Source organism: Equus przewalskii, chromosome 7, assembly GCF_037783145.1.
Source record: "Equus przewalskii isolate Varuska chromosome 7, EquPr2, whole genome shotgun sequence".
Lineage (NCBI taxonomy): Eukaryota > Metazoa > Chordata > Mammalia > Perissodactyla > Equidae > Equus > Equus przewalskii.
In genome coordinates, this window is record NC_091837.1 from 22,670,849 (window position 1) to 22,694,956 (window position 24,108).

Sequence of the window (24,108 nt, forward strand, 5' to 3'; positions counted from 1 at the left end):
CTGTAAACTACATATGTAATCTTAAATTTTTTAGTAGCTACATTAAAGTAAAATGAAACAGATGCAGTTACTTTCAATTAATATAGTTATTTAACCCAGTATATCTAAAATATTTCAGCATGTTCAATATAAAACTATTACTGAGATAGTTTACCTTTTTTTTTGGTACTAGGTTTTTGGAATCCAGAGTGTACTTTACGTTTAACAGCACATCTCAATCCAAACTAGCCACATTTCAAACTCATAGCCACATGTGGCTAGTGGCTCCCATATGAGACAGTGCAGGTCTGTAGCAGAAAGCTTAAAGTTTTTGGACCGCAGTTCTGGGCCCTCCACAACTTCAGCTGCTGCCCTGCATATTTCAGCTCCTCCCCACTCAGGCAAGCCCCAGCCGCACCTAGCCATCTGCCATCTTGTCCTTTCATTACTCTTCTCTGCCTGTGGAAATCTGACTTACCTTCCAGGGCCTAATTTGAATGCCACTTCCTGAAGGAAGGCTTGCTCCATTCTCGCAGAGCCCCATAAGCATTAACTGCTTGCTCTGTCGTAGCATTTCTGGGAGCTCTTAGTCCAGTTCTGTGTGAGTGAGTAGCCTGGCCACCCACCAGAAGGTGAGCTGCTCAGAGGCAGGATGGGTCTCCTCGGCCCTCAGTTTCCTAGTGTTCACTGTAGCCTCGGTTTGCTCTTAGGAATCATCTTACCCTTTGCTATTTGATCTCTTTGAGATCTTAAGCAGTCTCTCCTTTACCAGTTGTTTTCTTTACCCCTGAATGAAATTTCCCTTTATATCCGGGTTAATTCCACTGCTTGAAAGGTGCTTTCTCTCTCTGTGGATTCAAACTTTTGCTTATGCAAGAGAGGAAATATTCATTTCCTTCTAGAAATAATTGCCTAATATGAATTAGATTAGGTTTTAAATGTACGTGTGGTAGGTTATTCTGGTTTTAGCCTGATTCTAATCCCAAATACGACTCTTCCTATTATATAACTTGTTCTTTGTAAGTAAATTATATATGTATACTTAGGCTTTTTTTCCTACAGCCTTATTGAAAAGTTTATATGCTTTTTGACTCTGTTTTTTCCCCTAAAGAGATTTGGCCAATGGAATTTTGCCTGGGTTCTTTTCCCAGATAAAAGCAAACAGGTGCTTTAAGGCTTGCACTCCATTCTGGGAGAAATCTGATTAAATGTTGAAGGGCGGTGTCAGGTCAGACTCTATAACCTGCTGACAGATAACTTAGTGAGTGCCAGGATTGACTCTCACCGTATCTCAGGTTTTAATGCTTTTCTTGTGAAGGGTATTTGTAGATGAAACCAGTTGGTATTTAAAGTTAATTGTGGCTCTTAGGTCAGAGACTGGTTAAGAAGAAACTCTTCTCAAGCAGGCAGTAGTTTGGAAAGAAAGAATGATTCATCGGAGTTGCAAGGATTATAATTGCATTCTGGGTTTTAACACAAATTGCTGCATTTAAAATCGTGGTAAAATCTTACCCTTAGTGAAATAAGAATTCCTCAAAAGAAGTTCCTATCAAACTATCTTAAATTCTCTTAATTTCCAGATAGCCTCACAGCTGCTTAACAGCACAGAGAGAAGTGATCCTTCTTCCTGGCAGGGGGGAGCTCAGTGATCCCTGATGCTACCTCCCCCCCACCCCCGCCCCCTCCGCCCCGCTGCTGCTGTCCCCCGTCCAGTCCACCTGTGAGTCCTTTTGTCTCGCTGGATCTGAAACCCCTGTGCTCTGACTGCACTGCCACCATTTCACAGCTCAGCTACTGACACAGACTCCTGACTCATCCCTTTTTTCCACTCATGCTCTCCACACAGCAGGCAGAAGGATCCTTTTCCTTTCTTATTATCATTATTACTATTTAAACTTTGTATACTGGAAAATTTCAAATATATATCAAAGTAGAGAGATGAGCGTACCTCTCATTCAACTTGTTATCCATTCTTGGCCAATCTTGTTTCATCTACTCCTCCATCACTCTTGCCCCCTATTATTTTGAAACAAATCCTAGATGTCATATCTTCTAATCAACTAATTTGGAATTGCCCCAAAGTGAAATTTTGCTTATTGGTTGATCACAAAAAGTGAGGAAAGTTGCTGCCCCAATAGTGATAAGTCATTTGTCACCCTCTTTACAGTCTTCCAATTCTATTCCTCTTATTTTTTCAGGATGTGTTCCATTTCTGTTTGATAAATGCCATCACCAGAAAAATAGAGTTTCATGCATCCACTTCACGTTCAGCCAGGTTTTCAGGGACGCATATATAGGCACTCTCCTACTTTTGTACCAAATATGTTCTTTAAAATGTGTGTGAAAGTTGAGTGTACAAAAGATGTAAATGTGTATGTGGGGAGGATGTTTCATGCTCAGAAAACCTTAAAAATTATAAGATCCCTGGGGCTGCCCCAGTGGCATGGTGGTTGGGTTTGCATGTTCTGCTTTGGCGGCCTGGAGTTTGCAGGATCAGGTCCTGGGCACAGACCTACACATGGCTCATCAGGCCATGCTGTGGGGGCGTCCCACATACAAAATAGAGGAAGATGGGCACAGATGTTAGCTCAGGGCCAATCTTCCTCACCAAAAACTAAGTGAATAAATAAAATCCCTAATTTAATATTTTTATTATAAAATACATGCTCATTGTGAAAATAAAATTCAAATGATATAGAACAGTGTGAAATGTAAAAAGCTAAAATCTCCCATTTGCTCACAGATCACTTTCAGTCCTTTATTTCCAAAACAGTTGCTATTAACATTTCTTATAGAGTCTTCCAGAAAGGTTCATATATTGTCATTTAAGGCCTTAGTATATGTATTTGACATTTTCATCCTCTGTTTGTTTGAATTTACTGGACAGAAGTTGATTTTAATGTTGAATAACTAGCTTGGTGTTTTGCAGGGAGTTGAATAGGAGATGCTGTGGTGTTGACTTTGATGTCTTACTCACTTTCTTGAACACTAGTTTCCTCTTGAGAAAGGAGTCTCAGGCAGACTGTGAACTCACCAAGAGCTCTTTGGACCCGTGAAAAATCTCTGTACCAGCGCTGTCCAATAGAAATACAGTGTGAGCCACACATGGCGTTTACATTTCCTCGTATTCACATTAATTAAAAATAAAAAGAAACAGGTGAAATTAATTTCAATAGTGTATTATTCTCTTTAGCACATTATATCCAAAATATTGTTTCGATATGTATTCAATATAAAAATTAATGAGGTATTGTACCCTTTTTTTCATACTAAGTTTTCAAAATCCAGTGTGTGTTTTTACTTAGAGCACCTCTCAGTGTGGATCAGCCCCAGTTCAGGTGTTCAGCGGCGCGTGTGGTAGGGCTGTCGCCTTGGGCAGCACAGCCCTGTACGGGACAGTGCTTGTCTCTGAGGAGGAGGAAAGGGGAGGGGATAAGCACTTCAGTGACTGGACAATATGTGATGCTTGCTGCTTTTGGTATTCTTAATCATTGCCAGCTCTGGCTCAGTTTTATCATCACAAGCATCAGCACTTTTTAAGAAAATCACTTTTCCTTCTTATAAAGTACAACAAAGATTAATAACTCAGATACTTCTATACAAAGATGATAATTCTGCTGAAGTTGAATTCTTGGCTGGTAGGCAATGCCACCCTGTGGCAGCTCACATGTTTATTCATCAGTATATGAAAGATCAAATTCTAAGTAGAGAAAGTGGAGTGTTAGTGTAAAATACAGTAAACTTGAGCATTTTTTGTTCGGAATTGCAGGGTAAATATATGTACTAATTTGTAGTAAAATTAACTGTTGGGAGGGGCCAGGGGTGAGTTCCTGAGAAGCTGGTAAGAACATCCTTTAAATGTGATTATTTTTTTAGGGGTCGCAGATGGTGTAGGAGGATGGAGAGACTATGGAGTTGATCCGTCTCAGTTCTCAGGGACTTTAATGCGGACGTGTGAACGGTTAGTAAAAGAAGGACGGTTTGTCCCGAGTAATCCCATTGGAATCCTCACCACGAGCTACTGTGAGTTGCTGCAAAATAAAGTACCTTTGCTCGGTAAGTAGATATCCTGTGTGTTTTCCTCTTTAAAGCCCAGGAGATGGTTAACAAGAAAATCACTTACTGGCTCAGATTTTTTTCTTCAAGGCTCTTCCTATTAAGCAGAGTTTGATAGAGAAGCTATGGAGTAACCAGAATACTTAATACTTCCTGGAGAGAATGTAAATAGGTACAACCACTTTGGGAAACAGTTTGGAATTACAGAGTAGAGTTAAACGTGAGCAGATCGTATGTCCCAGCAGTTCCACTTGTGAGTCTATACCCTAGACTAGAGAAACTCTTGCACATCTTTGTATCAAGAGATAGGTACAAGAATGTGCATAGTAGCATTGTTTATAATAGCAGAAAACTGGGAACAACCTAAAAGTCCATTTATAGCAGAAAACCACATTTTGAAAAGGAAAAACCTAAAGCTGCGTGCAGTGCTCAGGAACATGCTGAAGGAAGAGAGGACATTGCAGGCTACCACCTAACAGTCTGATGCCATATATTTCAAGTTCAGAAACATAAGAAAGTAAAACCAATTGTTGGGATTCTAAAATAAATGATAAAAAAAGAAAGAAAAGCAAGTGGTTGTATAATTCAGGATAGCAGTTCTTTCTGCGGGAGGAAGAATAGGGGTGGGTCCAGCAGGTAAAATTCATTGGATTACCTGTGGGGAGTTCACGATGCAGACAGGCACCCCAGGGTGCTGGTGGTTAGCTGATTAGTCCATGAAATAGCATGGCACCAAACAGATCCCTGTTAATCTTGCTTTAGAAAACTTACAAATACCCAGTGTTGGTTTATCTGGTATGCTAATGGAGCATCTTTTGGCCAAGCTTCTACATTTGTTTGTTAAATGGTTTCCTGGGAACTTGCCCAACAACTTACCCAGCCTTCTAAGCAGACTCACGGAAAGGGTGTTATTAAGTTTCTGCTAATTGCCAGCATCTTTCTGCTTACTAGAAGGCCTTCCTTGCAGTTGCCATCCGCATTTAAAATCAGCCTCTGCTTAGTGTTGATGGAGATCCCGCATTGTAGAATCTTGCCTGCAATTTAAATCCTTTGTAAGAAGGGGGGTTCTTTTCATCACGCTGCCGTCTTCTGTCTTCACTGTCTTCTGTCTTCTCCCTGCGGTGATTAATCATCTTGTTTTCCGTCTAAGTGAAGAGAAAATTTGTCTTGAGGTTTCACTATACCGCTTTGTCTTAATCCACTATTTTGGACATGTAATCTGGAGCTTGCCTGGCACAGTGAAACATCCTAGTTTCTATTTCTAGCACCTCTCGTCAATTTGCCATATGAGAAACCACTTAACCTCTGACCCCCTTGCTTCATATTTTAAACTGAGAGATCTTTTCCCCCCTTCTTTTATTTATTTATTTATTTATTCTTCTCCCCAAAGCCCCCCAGAACATAGTTGTATATTCTAGTCATAGATCCTTCTGGTTCTGCTATGTGGGATGCCACCTCAGCATGGCCTAATGAGCGGTGCCATGTCTGCGCCCAGGATCCAAATCAGCAAAACCCCGGGCCACTGAAGTGGCGTGCACAAACTTAACCACTCGGCCACGGGGCGGCCCCTGGAGAGATCTTTTTTGTGAAAAGGAACAACTTAAAGCTTCATGTATTAACTCAGAAACATGTTGTTGGAAAGAGGAAAAGTAGACATTGCAGAATACTATCGAATAGCCTGACACCTAGCAGAGAGCCTGTCAGCACAGATTCCATGGGCCTGACTCTTGCATGTTCCCATGAGCCTCCTACCGACTCTCCCCCATGCATTTCCTGTGACTTGGAATAACCAGTTACAAAACAACTATCCTGATTTTGCACTTTGAAAGCTTTATTTTTTGCTGTGTTTCTTCTTTATCCCTGCTTCCCTTGTATTCACCCTCATCTAACTGGAAGATCTTAGTAAAATAAATGTAAGGACATAGAGGTTTCTTACACTGAGTATTATAATTACTTTTTTTCTCCTAAAAGACACATTGAAATAATCCTTCTTTACCATGTTTGACACCTAAACACTTCTCTCTCACCTATCACACATCGCTAAGTTGTTTGTAACTAAACTCAAGCATATTTTGGCCAAGACAGGCTGCTGAATTTTACTGAAACGCAGATATAATTGCAAATAGTGATAACTTTACAAGATTAGGTAATCCTTTTTTTTTAAAATCCAGCGATTGCTAAAAAGCCTATAAGACAATTGTGAGATATAGTAAAGGGCAAGCTCATAGCTGGAACCACTTACTTCTTGAGAAGTTCTATCTGCGTTTAGATCTGGGTTGGCATCACCAGCTAATTGTGGACATATATTTCCTCAGAAACCCTTAAGTGGATTTAGGTCTTAAGGAGCCAACATATCTTAAGAATTTGAGGGGTCAGTCCTAATAAGGTTATCCCTTTCTCTCTTTGCTGCACAAAAGGCTTAGTCGTAGTTTACAAAATGAGGGGCAGGGTGATAAAAATATCTCCATTTTCGCGTGAGGGATTTGCTTGTGCCTGTCCGGATTGGTCAGTCGTCTGAACATCCAGCAGGGTCCTTCTCAGCACTCTCTTCTCTTCTTTGCCTGCTTGTTCCTCTCCAAACACATAAGAATGATGAGCTTCCCTCCGCGTCAGGCTGTCGGGGCCTGCGCCACGTGCACACGTCAGTAACTGAAGGGCGGAGGAGGAGCGTGCGCACTCCAAGCCCAGAGGATCCTGGAAGGCCGCGCTGGCCTGCAGTGGTGCTGCTTTGCATGGTAAAGCTCTGTCATTCTCGAGGACCATTCTGCTTCCAACTCAGCCAGTTACTGCCATAAGGGTAGCAAAATGATAGCTTGGGTTTGTCAGTGAGTAACGATGAGTCAACATGAGTCCTTCCTGCTGCACAATTTTCAAGGCTGTGCTACTCATCTGTCATTTTTCATTCTCAGATTAATGCCAGCAGCTTTCAGAAGATCTTCTGTGTGGTGATTCTATTGATGACAATGATTGGAGTTTTTGTGCACTGAGTTAGCCAGAGTGATTGGTGACCTTAGCTCTAAGGTAACCTTTGGAGCAGGTCATCTGACGGCATTGCCGGTTACATCACTGTTTTTCTTCTCTGTGACGTGTAATGGGTGGGGAGTAGACAGCTTAGCATTCTAAGGTCAGGTTAGTACCCATGCATGTACTGTAGACAGCAAGGAAACAGAATTTTGAACATTACGGTGAGACAAATGCTTATATTTAGGTGTTTTTAAATTAAGTTACACATTTTCATTAAGGAAAAAATAATAACAAAAGTTAAATTACCAATAATTCCACTAAGAAAACTCTGAATGTTTTAGTGATCGTGCACCCTGATTTTTCTGTGGCTGTTTGTGCACAGAGCAATGGTAACAGGAATTCACTGTACTGTGTGCTCACGACAGCCCCACGAGGTAGGTCTGTAGCTACTGTTACTCCCCGTTTTGTTAGGAAGACACAGAGTCCTAGAGAGAAGCAGCGACTTGCCAGCAACCAGCCAGCTAGAAAAGGACAGCGTGCTGGGTTTAACACAGCTGCTTCTACAGCCTGTTTATTTTGCTCCTTTTCCTTTTTAACTGTCAGCAGTTCAGATTTTCCTACTGTTGCTTTTTGGCACAGTAAATGTCGCCCTCTTTGATGTGCGGCTCTTTAAGTGCGACATTCTTTTTTGTTTTAAGGAAACTTTAATACTAGTTTGTCATCTGCTTGTTTCGCTTATGTGATAACTTAAGTGCCCTTTCCTTTTCAAATATATTTCTATAACACGATTTTAGTGGCTATCAGATAGCTAACCCGTATTACGTGTTATAAATGTTTGACATGATTTAACTAATTTTATCCTCACAAACAACTCAATGAAATAGTTACTGTTATCCCTATTTTTAGAGATAAGGAAACTGAGGCACAGAGAGGGTGAGTAATTTGCCCAAGGTCACACAGCTAGTAAGTGGCAGAGCCAGCATTCAGACGCAGGCAGGCTGACTCCAGAGTCTATACTCCTGAATATTATATGATAGATAGTGCATAGCCTTGCTTGTATGAATGTACTGTAATTTATTTAACCAATCCCTTAATTTCACATGTTGAGGTTGTTTCCAGTTCTTTCTGATCTTAAACAACTTTAGTTTTTGTCCTTAAGTCTTGTTTGCATCTCTAATTATTTTCTTAGAATAAATTCTCACAAGTGGAATTGCTAGATGGAGGGATATGTACATTTTTCAGGGTTCTAGTGCCCTTTAGGGAGATTGTTTAGTTTTACTCTCTCACCAGCACGGAATGAGAGTACCTGTGCTCCCTACACTCTTGCCCACGCCGTGCATTATCTTCTTCTGACTCTTTGTTAAACGGACAGGCAAAATGGTTACTAGTGTGATCATCATCGTTTCATATGCGTACAGGCCATTTACATGTATTTCTTGGTGAGCTGCTTATTCTTCTCTTTTGCCATTCTTCTGTGGATATAGGTTTAAATTTTAGTACTTGAAAGCAGCCTTCCTAGTTGTACGATCAGCCTTTCAGTCTGGGGCGGGTCGTGCAACTGTGCTGCAAAGGTACGTGGGAGCTTTTTGCTGTCTGCTTGGAATGTGTTTTTTTCCTCTGGACTTTAGTAGTCTCTGTAAAGTGAACAGGTTGATTTCACAAGCTACCTGGGAAAGTAGGTCTTGTTACTTCATAGTGAGTCAGTCTCCAGTAAAGTTCTTCATGACCTTAACAGATGGAAATCTGGTTAAAAATTGTAGTTGTGTGCCCCGTCTTAAATGCTAGGGAATTTCGTGGAGAAGGCTTCCTGCCACTGACTAAGGAGAAGGACCAGGGAAATGTAACATTCTCACTCTGGCATTTAAGTGTTAAAACTTAATATCTCAACAACACGCTTCTGAGCTTTTGGCATAGATTATAGCACTGTTGAAATGAAATAGTGTGGTTATATAGCACACATTTTTATTGTTTTTTGCATCTGCAGATGAAAGAATTCAGATCATTAGTGGCTCACTGAGTGTCAGGTTACTGTTGACGTTCATTGGCAATGTGGAGCCTAACTAAGAAAGGTCCTGTTTAGACAAAAGAGATTCAAATTGTAGCATGTTTCTCTTTGAGGTGTTGTGATAAAAATGTGTGTACAGAGTAGACTAGGAAGAAGAACTAAGTGGAGATGGTTTTTGTTTCTAGGTAGCAGCACTGCCTGCATCGTGGTGCTGGACAGGAGTAGCCACCGCTTACACACAGCAAACCTGGGCGATTCGGGCTTCCTGGTTGTGAGGGGCGGCGAAGTTGTGCACCGATCGGATGAGCAGCAGCACTACTTCAACACCCCATTCCAGCTCTCAATCGCACCCCCCGAAGCCGAGGGAGTCGTCTTGAGTGACAGGTAATCTCCCCTCTCGGCCACTCGGTGTGAGCAGCACATGGCTCACCCACAGCTTCCCCCCCGTGCCCCTTAACTACAGTGGGCATGGGCGTTTTTCATTCTCATGTGGGAAAAGAAGGCACATTGAGAACGTTCTCTCCAGGAAGACCTTCTAGTTTGACTTCAAAAGATATTTTGCTTAAACTTGATATTGCAGCCTAGTTGAATTCTGATAAACTCTCAGTAAGAGCAGACTATGAAAATACTGTTTCAAGCTTACAGATCATCAGTTTTTCATCCAAGGCTACATGGCACATACACTTGTATTTGTTAACTTGTGCAGGAGAAATGCGTCATTGCTCACGTGTGCTATCGCTATACGAGACTTTGCATGTGTTACCAGGGAAGTGCGTGAACAGCCGGCTGCTAGATTTACCAGAGTAACTTCCTGGTTCCCCGGGCCTCCTATTGCATGCCTCCCATAGAGCAGCCCCTGCAGAAGCTGTCCGGGCAAAGTTAACTCGCATGAAAAGGAACCAGAAATGGTCTGCGATATGGTCTTTGGTGATGCTGTTGAGGTATTCTCTTTTTCTTCTGACACCTTCATTCAGTTCATTTTTAAATTGTCGAGAACCTTCCAAGATAATCAGTACTTTTTTGAATCAACTTTTACAGTTTCTCTTTTCTAAGATCCAAGTCCAGAGTAAGGCTAAGACAGTCTCAGATTTCACTGCCTTTAGCAGCCTTACAGGACCTGGCGTGAGCATTGTTGGCGATTCATAAATGTTGTTAAACAGATAATGAACCTTTTGTAAAAAAGAGAAGCATTCCAGCAAGTGCCTGTTGTCTCTACTTAATAGTTCTTATTAAGCCAGATCTTAAAACTAAGATAAAATGATTATTACTGCCATCTTTTCAGCTAGAATGAGCATAAAATATAAGGCGGTATTCGGTATGGCCTATCTGACTCTACTGCGGACTCCCAGCGAGAGGGAAGCATTTTCCAGTTTCAGATTAAGGCAGACTGCTATAACTGGGGGACTGATTGATTGTAGGCTTCCTCAGTTGTCTGTGATGCACGTTAAGATCAGCCATATTGGAGTGGGGAGGACTCAAATCCCTGGGGCCTTGGTTGCTATCAAGCTCAGCTAACACCTTTGGAGAAGAGTATTTTACTTTTCCTGTGTTTGACTCTTGTAGTCTTGGCTTCTGAGCGCTAGAGTGGCCCTGCCGGATCCGGCCTGCTGTCTTTGGGGTGGTCTGGTTAGGGCAGCACTTGGCCTGGCCTGCCAGCAAGGTGGAGGTGGCTTCCCCGGGAGCCCAGGGACAGCTTGCTAGCATGTGATTTCAGCTCGTGTTTCAGCACAGTCAGAAGTTTCCAGCAGCACAGTGTGTTCAGTCAGAATGGGCAGAGCTGCAGCTGGCGGAGCACCAAGCTCAGGGGTGGGCGTGTGGGGAGAGGAGGACGGACTGTCCAATGGCAGCGAGGCTCTCACAGGCGGAACAGCAGAGGACGCTCCCGGGGAAGAAAACCTCAGCATAAAATGGAGCTGCAGTGCCAACCTGCTCACTGATCCCAACTTCTAGAATCTGATTTTTCTAAAGACAGAGCAAATGTGAAGTGTCTTGTATTTCCTTTTACTCCACAGAAGAAATCGACCTGGTTTCCATCAGTTTTTTAGTGTTCTTTTCCCCTGCTGCTTGTTATCTCTTTAGTTAGTTGTCTTTATTATCTATAAAATATTATTTTACCCATAACTTACAGGTTTTCCTTTAGTAGCTGTTTTTACAAAGTATTGATTGTATAATGTGTGAGAGCTCGCTTGTGCCTTGCCAGAGCCCATCACAGAACGCTTAGCTGTGCTGCTGCTTTCTTCAGCCAGGAGAAGATGAATGAGACATTTTCTCAGTGCCCCTGGTGTGAATCCCCAGCAGGCACGGCCGCGTTGTTTGTTTTTATATTTTCTCTTCATAAATTTTATAACATGTTGCTTATGCAGGTTTTGAGGTTTCTCTGTCAAGTTTAGGGTGGTTTGGTTCTGGTCCCTCCCTCCGGGGTCAGTGTGTGAACTTTCTCCCGGCTCTCATTCCCTGATGACAGGTGAAGGCAGCGACGAGGAGCCCCCTCACCTTTCCCTCACTTTCCCCCCTTTCCTTGGAGGCCTGCACGCAGTGGAGCTGGCCTTGGAGTGGCTGGGAGCCAGCCTCTGAGGGGCCATAACTCTTTGAATACGTGGTCTTTCCTCTTCTCCCCACCTGGAGTTATTCTCCCTTCTTGTCTGTTTTCATCAGGTGTTGTCAGAGAAAAAAATCTCCTATCTTTTTAAAAGTTTTACGCAAAAACATGTAGTGAAAAATCTACCTCTTGCCCCTGCCCCCAGCCGCACGTTTCTCCTCAGGGGCAGCCACCGTGACCTGTTTCTTTGAATCCTTCCAGTTTACTCTCTGCCTACAGAAGCATCTATCTGGATCTTCCCTGCACGCTGTCTGCACCTTGCTCTTTTCATTAACAATATGTTAAAGAAGTTTTTCCCCCAATTTGGAGGGTCAGTTACTTTGTTTCTTCATTCCTTTAGTAATTCAACAGATATTTCTTGAAGACCCACCATGTCCCAGGCACATTAATAAATAAATACCTGTGCATGATGAGCACTTTGTAAGCCCTGGGAGACACACTGTCTTTACTCTGCCAGAGTAAGTATTACTTAGTAATACTAATATGGTATTACTTGTAATTACTAGTATTACAGTAGGAAATACCACTGTTTAGGTATTTCATATGAATTAATTTTTACAGGATTTGCATGCTCTCCTGCATGGTGCTAGTTGTTCCACTATAACGCAGCCTCCTAAAAGCCAGATTCAAGCCTGCAGGGAAACTGATGAGTGGAGAATGACTAAGAGAGGAAGGAATTTGGCTCTAAAGAATTAGGAAATAAAGACTCATTTCCACTAGGATTTTTAGAGGCACGTTAGTATCTGACTCATAGAAGAACCCACCCTCCTTTAAAGCACGTGATTAATCAGCAAACTCAGTTTTACTTGGTAGTTTCAGTCGAGCTTTCTAAAATTTATATCAGAGTTTTCAATTAATTTTTTTCAAGGTTAGGAATTTCAGAATGACTTTTTTATTATTGACTCTGTTTCTATAAAGCAGTTTTTCTTTAAAGTCTCATTACGTTGTAACAGAGTGCCCGTTGGAAACTTTGAACAGTATCTCTAAAGGGCTCTCTTAACTTTGCCCCTACCCTGTCCTTGTCACAGCCCAGATGCTGCTGATAGCACGTCTTTTGATGTCCAGTTAGGCGACATTATCCTGACGGCGACAGATGGACTCTTTGACAACATGCCTGATTATATGATCCTTCAGGAGCTAAAAAAGTTGAAGGTAATGAACTCAGAGGTTGGCCCTTGGAAACAGTGGCCCTCTCCGGGCAGCTCAGCTTTATGGATTTGATTGCATTACCTCTTTCTGTAGTTTTGGAAAGGACTGTCTTGTGAATTTAGGAAAATAATAATAGTTCTAATCTTTCAAGCAACTGTAAATGGAAATATTCACAGTGGGTGAACTCGAGAGTAAAAGAGGCTTCTCACTCAAGCCTTTAGTAGGGTGGTAAAGGTAGGAAAAGTCCAGATGAGGAAATTTCTTGTTTGTATTTTTAGTTGTATTTTCATGATGTTGGCTCCTGGTTGTCTTTTTCTCCTTTTATTCTCGTAACAAGCCCAGCAGGGGTTGAGGCTGGGAAAGATGGGAAATCGTCATACCAGAGCCAGCCAAGGGCAGCAGGCCACTAGGGGCCTTGACATGATCTGAGCTGTCACCAGTAATGACACAGTTCACACTCAGCCCATACAGAGAGTGGCAAGAACTGAAAACCAGCCTGTCTGTAGTCTGCTGGCTTTATAAAAGTACTAACTCTGGGAAAAATTAGTCTTTTCTCATGTTTTTACCACTAAGCAGTATGACTTTAAGTTCTAAACTTTTTTTTTTAAAGATTTTTTTTATTTTTTCCTTTTTCTCCCCAAAGCCCCCTAGTACATAGTTGTATATTCTCCGTTGTGGGTCCTTCTAGTTGTGGCATGTGGCACGCTGCCTCAGCGTGGTTTGATGAGCAGTGCCATGTCCGCGCCCAGGATTCAAACCAACGAAACACTGGGCCGCCTGCAGTGGAGCGCGCAAACTTAACCACTCGGCCACAGGGCCAGCCCCATAAGTTCTAAACTTTTTAAGCAATATTTTCCTTACCTGTAAAATGGGGCTGGGGGTGGTACAAAAGACCCTCTTTTATGGAGTTGTTGGTGAGAATTAACTAAGATGGTGCGTGTGAAATCTTGAGCACCGTGCCTCGTCTGTGGGGTCAGTAAAGGTCAGGTGCTTACATGAACTGGCACTACGCGCTGTATCCCTGCCCTTATGGAGCTTACATTCTCGTGGAGGAAGACAGATAATACAGAGAAAGGAATGGATGCTATAATCTTGGTGGTAAATAAGAGGAAAAGCAGGGTGAGGGAACAGAGAATGGAGAGGGCTGCTATTTTAGAACGATTGGTCAGAGAAGGCCTCTTTAAGGCGACATTGAAGCAGAGGCCTGTTATTATTTATACTGAAACTATTCCATGTCTTAGAGTGTTAGAGCTAAAATGGACCTTGTTTCCCATCCCCGTTTTACAGATGAGGAAGTTGAAGCAGCAGGGATAAGGGTATGGCTCAAGAATACACAGCTAGACAAGAATCTTTCATCATGATATAAAATTCTAAAGGTATTTTCAGTAGGGCAACTGGCAGCTCTTACTTGGAGAGCAGACTGGGGTTGGCCAGGGGTGCGCTCCTAAGGAAGGAAACTTTTGCGGTCATCCCTGACGTGCTAGCAAAATCCGCCTTTTCAGTCTCATCCCATTTTAGCAAGAATACCGTAAGAATTTCAAATGGGAAAAAAAGCAAAATTGAAAATCGAGACTTCAGGGCCCAGGGCCACTCTGGCAAAGGACTTTCTGATTGACATCTTGTGCAGGCAGCACTGGTGGTCTCGTTCATTTTAGTCACAGTGTAATGTTTTAATGTCTTCTCTATCTGGAGTAAAACTTAAGTAAGAAACTGTGGTTAGATCAATGTTACTGTCTTAAAAAGTGATGTTTGCAAATGTCCTTGCATGCAGAAGTCCTGTGAAGCAATGCAGTAAGAATAACTCCCTCGTCCTTTCCCTTAGAATTCAAATTATGAGAGCATACAACAGACAGCAAGAAGCATTGCTGAGCAAGCTCATGAGCTGGCCTATGACCCAAATTATATGTCACCTTTCGCACAGTTTGCATGTGATAATGGACTGAATGTGAGAGGTAAGCACTCTTTAGGGAAATCATAGGGACTAATTGGGCACATGGTAGGATGGGAGCCTTCCGGGCTTGGGCTGAGGTGAACTAGAGCACTGGGGTGAGACTGCCGGGGTGTCCTCTCCCAGCTGTGAGCCCACGGCAAGGTCAGCAGGCCTCAGCACTGGAGGACAAGAGCAAGTGCATGTCATCATGTCTTCCCCACAGAGGATGACCTTCAGAACTGAACTTCACTGGCTGCAGAGGCAGGCAGAACCTGAACCTTTTATTGCCACCGCTGCACTGCTTGGACCTGAGCCCAAAAGGCCTCCGAGTTCTGCCTGGAGGGCCTGGACATTCCTAACCGTTTAACATTCTGCCCTTCATGGGTCTGACATTTCACTTCTCCCTTCCTCTGGCTCCAGGGGACTTGTTGACAGTATTTGCCAGCCAGATTGCCTCAGCAGGTCTTGAAGAGGGAAGCAGTGTTAAATTGTCCTTGCCTAAAGAGGCCTTCTGTTTCCTGAGCGATGTGTAACTTTGGGAGCGGGCCAGTAGCTCAGTCTTAAGGCCGGGATGACATGTTGGTGCTAGCATATCAGAACTAGGAGAGTGGGTCAGTTTCTTGCTGATACAATATTATGACATGTAAAGCATTTCTTAGCCCTCCAGGAAATATTAAAATAGAAAAAAGCACATGCCATAGCTGTTTGACAGATTTAGAATACAAGGCTATTCCTAGTTTCAAAACACTGGATATGTTTGTCCAAATTAGGATTATGGATAGAAGCATGTAACTTTCTCGTCCAGCAGAATTTGCCCTAACCAGATTTCGTCTTTACTGTGATTGCTGTAAACAGAGGATATGGTGGCCATTTAAATGGAGCGTCCGTTGTAAAGGAGCAGGGAAGAGTTTTCTTTTTAAAGCTTCAATTAAAATTACATGTAATTCCTTGGTGTTTTTTAAACTATTTCTCCTTATCGAATCTTTTTTTCTTTTTTCTTCTAGACTATACTGACAAACCTAACCTGTCTGAATTGCAAGCATTTGTCTCCTAGCACTTACTTAGGCTTGTGTTTTTGATTGACTCTTCCTTTTGAGATACATGAATACATTTTCATTTTCATTTTAGGTGGAAAGCCAGATGACATCACCGTCCTTCTTTCAATAGTGGCTGAGTATACAGACTGAGTCGCCTAGGTGTCAACTCCTGCCTTTCCTTTCATCACCCCAAATTCTCCCCTGCCATGTGTGCTGATCCTGCTGGCGGGACCACGTTTCTTTGCCACTGATCTCAATGGCCAGTGATGTAAGCCTTTGCCTGTCTTTTTGAGACCCTGTTGAGATCTATGTTGAGAACCACTACTGTCACTCGCTAGCTCATATCTGCCAGCAACATTTGAAGAGAATCAAGATTTGGAGATTGGCCTTTGCTTCTCATTGTCCTTTTCATGATGGGATGGAGGTTTTCAAAGCCAAAACCGGCAATTACTTTTCAAAAATGGTTGAGGTATTGAAAATGAGTGATGTTGGTAAAGTGAAATCAAAATCACAATGTGTAAAAGTGATTTTAAAAGTCTAACACAAATTGTATGTTATTGTACAACTACTAGAAACATTATTCATCAAAAGAAATGTTACACGTGTATTATACAAGTCTTTATGATTGGGTGTGGCTTTATGTTTTCATTATAAACTCCTATTTTTCAGGGGCTTATAATTCTGCTCTAAAACATTGCTCTGGATTATGAAATCTTGATCCCAGGAGCTTTTTTGTTAGACACTTGAAGAAAAATTCAGTTTATTTCTACGGAGGCAAACATTTCATGGTTTTTAAAGGATGCTCAATTGTGTGTGATTTCAGCGGTTTGATTAGTCCATATCACAGGCTGGTGGCCTGGTCTGCAGGAGGGGTAGGGGAGATTCCTCACCAAAATGTTTTAATTGAAATACTACTCAAGATTGTAAAACTCCTCAAAGCCTAGACATTTCATGTTGTGGCTGAAATTCCTCCCAGCTGTCTGCAATGATGCCCCTGCGTGGGCGCTCTAGGCCCTCGGGCCTAAAATGGGTTGACAATGGACAGCTGTAACTTTGAATTTTGTCGGCTTTTGATGGTCATGCTACCCCTGGTCTTACTCCCAGACCTTCTATTAGTAGCTTTGCTTGCTGTAGAGCATGCACCAAATTCAGGGCGTCCACATTGAAAGAGCACCGTGGGCAGTGGCAGTGGCATGAGAGTCCACGAGGAAGACTCCTGGTGATGATCTGACATTTGCATTTGCCCTCCACAGAAATTTAGCGGTTTCTGAATCAAGCTTAATGTTTACAGTTTCCAAATAGCCATCTTGCAGTGTGTAGTTCCTTATAAAACTACCCCGCATTCAATTTTCCCATTATCTGCAAGCTCAAACTTATTTTTAAGGTTTGTGTACAAGTCGACTGCTGTAAAGATATATATTTTTGGGTCAGTTTTTTTCCTTCATTAACTTGTTGGTAGAAAAATATATATACTTAGAAATCTTTAAATTAAAGCCATGTTTTATATCTAAGTCAGGTAACGTTGGTTGTATAGATGAGAATGCAATTAAACCTGAGAAGAGTCTAGAAAGTCTCTTTCTCTAAAGGAGATACTTACTTCCTGGTTTATTGCATAAAGACTTATGTTTGAGGTTACCTCAACTTGTTTCAAAAGATTTTGTTTTGTGAATTTGTACTGTATATTTGAGTAACTGTCAAGCTTTTGTTTTATTTAAAATTGTTTAACATGTACCATGTACATGTCATTACTATATTTCAATGCATCATGCTTGTAACAGGCATTTCATTTATAATAAGAATGAGTTATTCATTTGTAAGCTGTTCAGTAATTTATCTACTATTCCTAAATTGGCATAATGTTAGATATCTATTTTAAATCACCTTTAATTACATGTCAGAATGCCTTAATTACCCTAACTTGACACAACAGAATTCTTTGGTAGAGCAGACGGGGGCGGGGCGGGAGGTGGAGGGAGACTTTAAATAATGCGAGCCCATTGTGCTACGAGAAAACACGGAAGCGTGAGTGGCAAGTGGCGGGGTATTTATTTTGCACAAACTATTTGCAGTCTCTGTGTATTTAAAAAGTAAAGAAAGTTGCATCCAGAAGGGTTTTGTGGGAAGGAATACATTTATACTTGGGCTGACGACTTTAGTTCTTTTGCTTGGGTTTTGAATTATTTCTGGTCAGAGGTATATGTATCCTTATGACCTGGATATATTTTGCATTAATTTTCCAATGCCTACATTTAATTCCTGGTAAGAGCAGTGCTGGTCAAGTCACTGGCTTTTCTCTGCTCTCATCTAACCCATCAAACACAATCTTTGTAAAGCTAGATTGGTAGTGGTTTACACAACTCATTTAATCAACTTAATCTTTTTTGAGAAATGATTGTTAGAAATCAGCAATGTGTTTGTTCCAGTGACATTGAAAATAGTGGGACAAGAATTGAGTTTCACAATGGAACTGACTTTGGACCTGGCCTGTAGATAAGTGACACAAAATATTTTCTCTGTTTTCTTTTTTCCTTGTCCTTTTTGTGTTATGCACTTAATTTTATAACCGCTGGGGGTCATGTGGAGTGCTACTTGACAAGTAACTCCTTCCACTCTCAGTGGTCAGAGGCTGTGTTTGGACCCATACTGGAATTTTCTAGATCACAGGACCCAAGTCTCTGTGGGGTGTGACTGAGATATACCACTTGGTGGGTCTGATTCTTAAACTTGATGTGTGTGTTAACTGTATTTTAAATCAAGCAGTATAAAAAACCACACACATTTGCCTCATGTAACGGACTTTTATAACAAAAGAGAATTTGGGTTTCTGATTTACAAATGGCAAATTATTTATCCCTCTCTGGATGCACCAAAGACCAGTAAAGTTTATAGCTTTTCCATCTATATTTATAAAGCAATACTGTATTATAAAAATCAATATTTTTATCACATGCTTGAAATTTTTATTTTGTTCTGTTTTAAAATGTGCACTCTAAACATATCAGAACCTTATTTCTTCCTGTGAACTTAAGCTGCCTGCGCACAAAAAAAATTTATCGAACAGATATTCAGTAGAGGCCATAGGCTCTTAAAAACTGAAAGAAGAAATGAGGGGGGAAATTTGTCCCGAATTACTGTACTGGCTTGACATGGTTGATGGGTACTAAATCACAAAAGCATCCATTCCAGGTGTGCATGTCTGGGGGTTGGGCTGTGTCTAGATTAGAGACTAGATTTCAAGCTCTGCGTGATGGGAGGGCATGCTCTCCTCTCGGCTGCCTTTGTTCTGGGTAGAACAGTAGCCTTCAGTACCACCTGCAGTACCACCAACCTACCACAGCAAGTAACAAGGCAGGAATTGGGGGAATTCCGGAGTCAGTTTGGAGCGTTGTGGAGATTGTAAGCAGGATGGGCTAGAACTGTAAATGTTCGTACTTTGGAATAAGTTCATGTTCCTTGTCACCTTTGGCAGAAGCTACAACATCCAGTTTCCCTGGAAACTATCACATTTTTGCAATTAATACATTTTACAATATTAAAAAATCAAAATCTGCTTATAAAGCTGAGAATATGAAGCAGAAAACATTTGGATTCTGTTTTAAAAAAAAATTAAATTCATTGCAAAATTGAACTTCTCAACTAAAAAGCGACAGTGTCCATGTCAAAATTTTAACTGTTAGCAGGTCGTTTGTGGCAAAGATGGCTAAATATTGAAGTAAATTTGAATTGTGTATACTAATGAGCTGCTTTTTTTCTGTTGAGACTATCATTATTTGTCTTACCCAAGAGGCAATGACCTGAATTGGATGTCTGAAATATAACTTATGCAGGAATAGTTCTGTAAATACATTTAAATAAACTGTAAAGATATTTAATAAATATAGTATTTATACTAATCTGTGTCCTCCTTTTAATTCGAATATAACTAAATAAGATACCAGCCCTTGACACTGAGTTTGTTGGTCTCTGTCAAGTCCTCATTTCTCAGCCTCGTAGTGGAGCGGTGACCCCGTATCTCTTTGCCGTCATTTTCTGTCTTTCACTGGTTTATCCACCTTAGCTCTTTTTCACCAGCTGGTTTACTACATCAGTGCAGCTTCCTCAAAAGTTCATCATAATGGACTGATTATTGAATGTAAAATATATGTTTTCCCAGCTAAGGTGGCTTTTTGCATCTTCCAAATGGTATGAAGGGAAGCCACAAAAAAATCTGATGTCATTTAAATTTAGTATTCTGTATCCAAATTCTAAAATCCAAATTCTACACCATTTAACAATGTAACTATCTTTTACAGACCGGTGCTGCATCCAAGGATTACTGATGATGCCTTCACAACCTAACTCCCCCTGCCTGTTTCAGTGAGTGAACCAGAAACTTCGTCCTCAGCAAGGAGACCTACAGTTACGCTTGTGTCTAGATGTTCTCTGTGTCGTCATCTGCGTTTGTTAGGAATGTGTGAAAGTCATTGTTAACCATCAGTGTAAGCATAAGATACATCAATTTTTAGCCTACAGTGTGAATGGACTTCTTGAAATTATGTGGGCATTGCCAATTTCCACAAAAAGCTTGGTGAAGGCCCATTTTCATTCACTGAGAAACATTTTGGGATGAACTTGAGTTTTTATTAGGTTATTGTGGGTAGTTCTGACTCATTACTAAGGTACAAGAGCCAAATTCGTTCTGGTTTTAGTTAGAACTCGTTCACAGTTCTAAAGTTTAGTAATCCACTCAGCCACCTTTGTTTATGAATTCCTCACAAATCTAAAGTACAGCTACTTGCCAGTTAACACTTCCTTGTGACTTGATGGTTTCACAGAGACAATGTTACAGAAGTCTAGTCTGTCAGGTTATAATTGACTATAAACAGGTTTGGGGGAGGGAGGGAGAGGCATGCATCATAAGATATTACATAACCATGTTTTTGTGCCAAATTTTTTAGTCTGTTTGTGCAGGTAAGAAGCTAATTCTTAAAGGGGAAAGAACAGAGAGTCATCTTCCACCTCACCCCACTCCAAACCCAGGCGCTCTTGGCAGTGGAGGTTGCCGCTCTGTATCAGATAACACAGAAATAAACTTTTGGCATCACTTAACATTAAATTCTTTTCTGATTCACACTGCAAAATTTAAAAATCACATCTGAAAATCAGAACCATTTAAAGCTATAAAATAAAATTTTACAATATATAAAAAAACTCCAAAGTGAAGGGGGGTAGCTATGTATTTTTATTCTTGACCTTTTTTCAAGGGTTATTTTACTTAAAATCTTAAAATAGAAAAAGCAATGGACAAAATAAGTCATGGCATTACATGAGTAAAGATTGCATAACTTTTTACTATGTCTGGAAGTACCAAAATGAAATGTTTGTAATCAAATACAAAAGACCTGACTACTCATCACAAAACCACAAGCCATGCTGACGCACTCCACACGGCTGCCGAAGAAAGTTTCACTACCTTGATAATACTGGCAAAGCAGCAAAGAAAATGCTAAAGTCCTAGTGTGAACGTGCATTGAAGAATTCTAACGAGCTTTTTCCCTGCACAGAAAACCCTTCTGCGTCCCAAGTAGCATAATGGATTTAAAGCAAATTACATACACTTGACAAGCAGCTATTTCTAGAGATGGTTGTTGTGCAAGATGATGTTCAGAAAGGCAGAAGCCCATCCTCCATTTCAAGGAAGCCCAAGACAATATCTTTAGACTAAGTGTGAAAACATGTTTGAGATGCAAATGAGCTAGTGAATGGCCTGGGGGCCAACTCAGTCATCATTAAGTGTTAGAATGTGGAAAAACTGCCATAATTCACGTCCTCTTCACTGTCACTTGCTGTTGCCAGACTGTCGAAAGGGTGGCTGAAGTGCTGGTCAGAAGAAACTGCTCCAAAGAACATGCAAGAAAACTGGAGGGAAAAAGGTAACTGCACTTTATTCAAAGCTAAAGTCAGTGTTCCGTGAATGCTCCAGGTGACAGCCCCTTTTCAGAAACCTGGCCAGTGTGGTCTCCCTGACTTTGATGGTGATGGTTCATGCAACACCCAGAACTGGCCAACACATCCTAAAACGCAACCCTTCCTGACTTCAGAGGCATGCAGCTTGGGATCAGTGCTCTGCTTCTGACTCTCCTGCCTAAGCCGCTCCGTACTTGGGGCTGTGGGGCCACTCTGCAGCCAATCCTGCTTGACTCCGATCCAGCGTCCCTTTTTCTCCTCTGCGACAGGAGCTACCCCTCCAGGCTAAAGCCAGTCCTTGCCCCCCTAACTGCCTCACAGCCCTTCCCGTGCTTCTCTACTGGATAGGAATATCAGCATTTTTAAATAATCACGTCTCTCATCTGTACATAAACAGCCTCATCCCATTCTTCCCTGCAGCTGTCGCCTTACCTCTGCTGTAGAGTGGTCTGCACTTGCTGTCTCCATTTGCTCATTCTCCTGTTCTTCAGTCCTAGCTGAAATTCCTGACCCCACCACTTCACAGACACTGTTCGTATTATGGTCACCGCAAATTGCCACATCCTTAAGCCAATGACCATTTTCCTTCTTCATCCCACTTGATATTCACTCTGACACTTTGTTCTTGTACCTTCCTCATACCACACTCTCCTGGCTGCTCTGTGACTTTTCAGCTGGCTTACCTTCTACCCAGCCTTTGAATCAGAGTTTCTCAACCTCAGCATTAGTGACACTTGGGGCCTGATGGTTCCTTGTTGTGGGGGCTGTCCTATGCATTCGAGGATACTGAGCAGCATCCCTGGCCTCTACCCACTAGGTGACGGTACCCCCTTCCTGAAGTGTGGAATCTAGAAGTGTCTCCAGACATAGCCCAATGTCACCTGGGGGGCATAATTGCCCCTGCTTGAGAACCACTGCTTTAAATAATGGCAGTCCTCTCCTCTGTACCCTCTGCCTAGGAGATTTCATTCAGACCCCTGGCTGAAATTAGCATCCATATGCCAGGGAGTCTCAAAGTTAGAATTTGAACTTCAATCCGTATATTCTACTACCTACTTGGTTTCTGCAACTTCACATATCCAAAATTGAATTCATGATCTTAGTGAGCATTGATCTCGTTTCTCCAAACCTAAGTCATCCTTGATACCTCCTTTGCCCTTAACCCCCAGAACCAATCCATCACCAAGTCTTGCTACTTTTGTCTCCTCTATTAGCTGTCTCCTGTGGCCACCTCGCTCCATCTGGACTGTAAGGAATCACCATCTCTCACGTGCTACAACTTCTTCCATTCTTGCCTCACTGCACCCCACTCTTCACACAATAGCTGCAGCTAAAGTTATCTTTTAAAAATTCAGCTCAGTCAGTCCACCCTATCAAAACCCTTCAAATACTTTAAATGCCAAGGTACTTTATCTCGTTCTTTAAATGGCTTACGAGACTCTTCTGGCATGATTTGGCACTCACCAATTTCTCTAGCTTCACCCTGTGCCATTGTTTCTCCCTGCCTATCTGCTCTCTAACCACACTGGCCAGCCTTCATCATTCAGTTCCTTAAAACCACCACACTCCCTCCATCACAGGGCCTTTGCACATGCCACACATCCACCCAACTCCCCACCTACTACCTTATCCCTTCCAGCTTAGCCCAAACACCAGTTTCAAAGAGAAGACTTTCTGACCTCCTGGATTAGGTCAGTTCACAACTTAAATCCTCTCAAAGCACCCTGAACTTTTCCGTTATTGAACTTATCACAGTCTTTAAAAATTATCATATATTTAGTCATGACTGTTTAATGTCTATCTCCCCCCTAGTCTCTTATAAAGTTTAGGAACTTGTTTATTTTGCTCACCATTGTAAACCCTACATCTATGACATGTGGCCCTCAACAAATACTTGTGGAAGTCGCACAGTAGACAACATGAATGAATAAATGAATGACCCTGTTCTTGGCTCATCCTCACGAACCAGAGGGTGAAGATGTCCTCTGCACGGTGGCAAGTGTGATACCAGCTGTTGAACTCACACTCCAGATGGAACACCCCAAGTTAGCTGTGATATTGGCTGTGGTAGGCGGAATGATGGCCCCCCCAAAGATGCCCACGTCTTAATCCCAGGAACCTGTGAATATGTTATGTCACATGGCAAAGGGGAATTAAGGTAGCAGATGGAATTAGGTGGCTAATCAGCTGACCTAGACTAGCCAGGTGGCCCCAACGGAATCTCAAGGATCCTTAAACATGGAAGAGGAAGAAGAGGAGTCAGCGTCAGAGTGAAGCGATGTGAAAATGACTTGATTGGCCATTGCTAATTTTGAAGATGGAAGGGGACCACAAACCAAAGAATGCAGGTGACCTCAGGAAGCTAGGAAAGGCAAGAAAACAGACTGTCCCCTAAAGTCTCCAGAAAGGAACCAGCCCTGCTGACACCTTGATTTTAGCCCAG

At 41.9% G+C, this 24,108-nt stretch overlaps 2 protein-coding genes across 10 annotated transcripts in view; one reads left to right on the plus strand and one right to left on the minus strand.

Annotated features, from left to right (window-relative positions):
- Positions 1-19,612, plus strand: part of PPTC7 (protein phosphatase targeting COQ7) — a 35,878-nt gene extending 16,266 nt beyond the window's left edge. Inside the window, exons 2-7 of one of the 2 annotated variants that reach the window (XR_011542421.1) lie at positions 3,856-4,035; positions 9,190-9,388; positions 9,711-9,945; positions 12,632-12,755; positions 14,575-14,704; positions 15,811-19,612. Coding sequence is in view for 1 of the 2 variants with exons in the window: in XM_070628976.1 (XP_070485077.1) it covers positions 3,856-4,035; positions 9,190-9,388; positions 12,632-12,755; positions 14,575-14,704; positions 15,811-15,869 (692 nt within the window). In the remaining variant the exon portion in view is untranslated. The remainder of the gene's footprint in view (positions 1-3,855; positions 4,036-9,189; positions 9,389-9,710; positions 9,946-12,631; positions 12,756-14,574; positions 14,705-15,810) is intronic. The other variant, XM_070628976.1, reaches the window with a different exon arrangement.
- Positions 1-24,108, minus strand: part of RAD9B (RAD9 checkpoint clamp component B) — a 56,419-nt gene that overhangs the window by 3,260 nt on the left and 29,051 nt on the right. Inside the window, exons 11-13 of one of the 8 annotated variants that reach the window (XM_070628968.1) lie at positions 5,070-5,180; positions 2,957-3,053; positions 1,928-1,995 (exon numbers count right to left, since the gene is read on the minus strand). The exons of 1 other annotated variant lie outside the window; for it this stretch is intronic. In XM_070628968.1, the coding sequence (XP_070485069.1) occupies positions 1,943-1,995; positions 2,957-3,053; positions 5,070-5,180 (261 nt within the window). In that variant the 3' untranslated portion in view covers positions 1,928-1,942. Of the gene's footprint in view, positions 1-1,927; positions 1,996-2,723; positions 3,054-4,911; positions 5,181-18,443; positions 21,618-24,108 lie in introns of those variants that run through there. 6 more of the 8 variants (XR_011542420.1, XR_011542419.1, XM_070628971.1 and 3 more) reach the window with 6 other exon arrangements.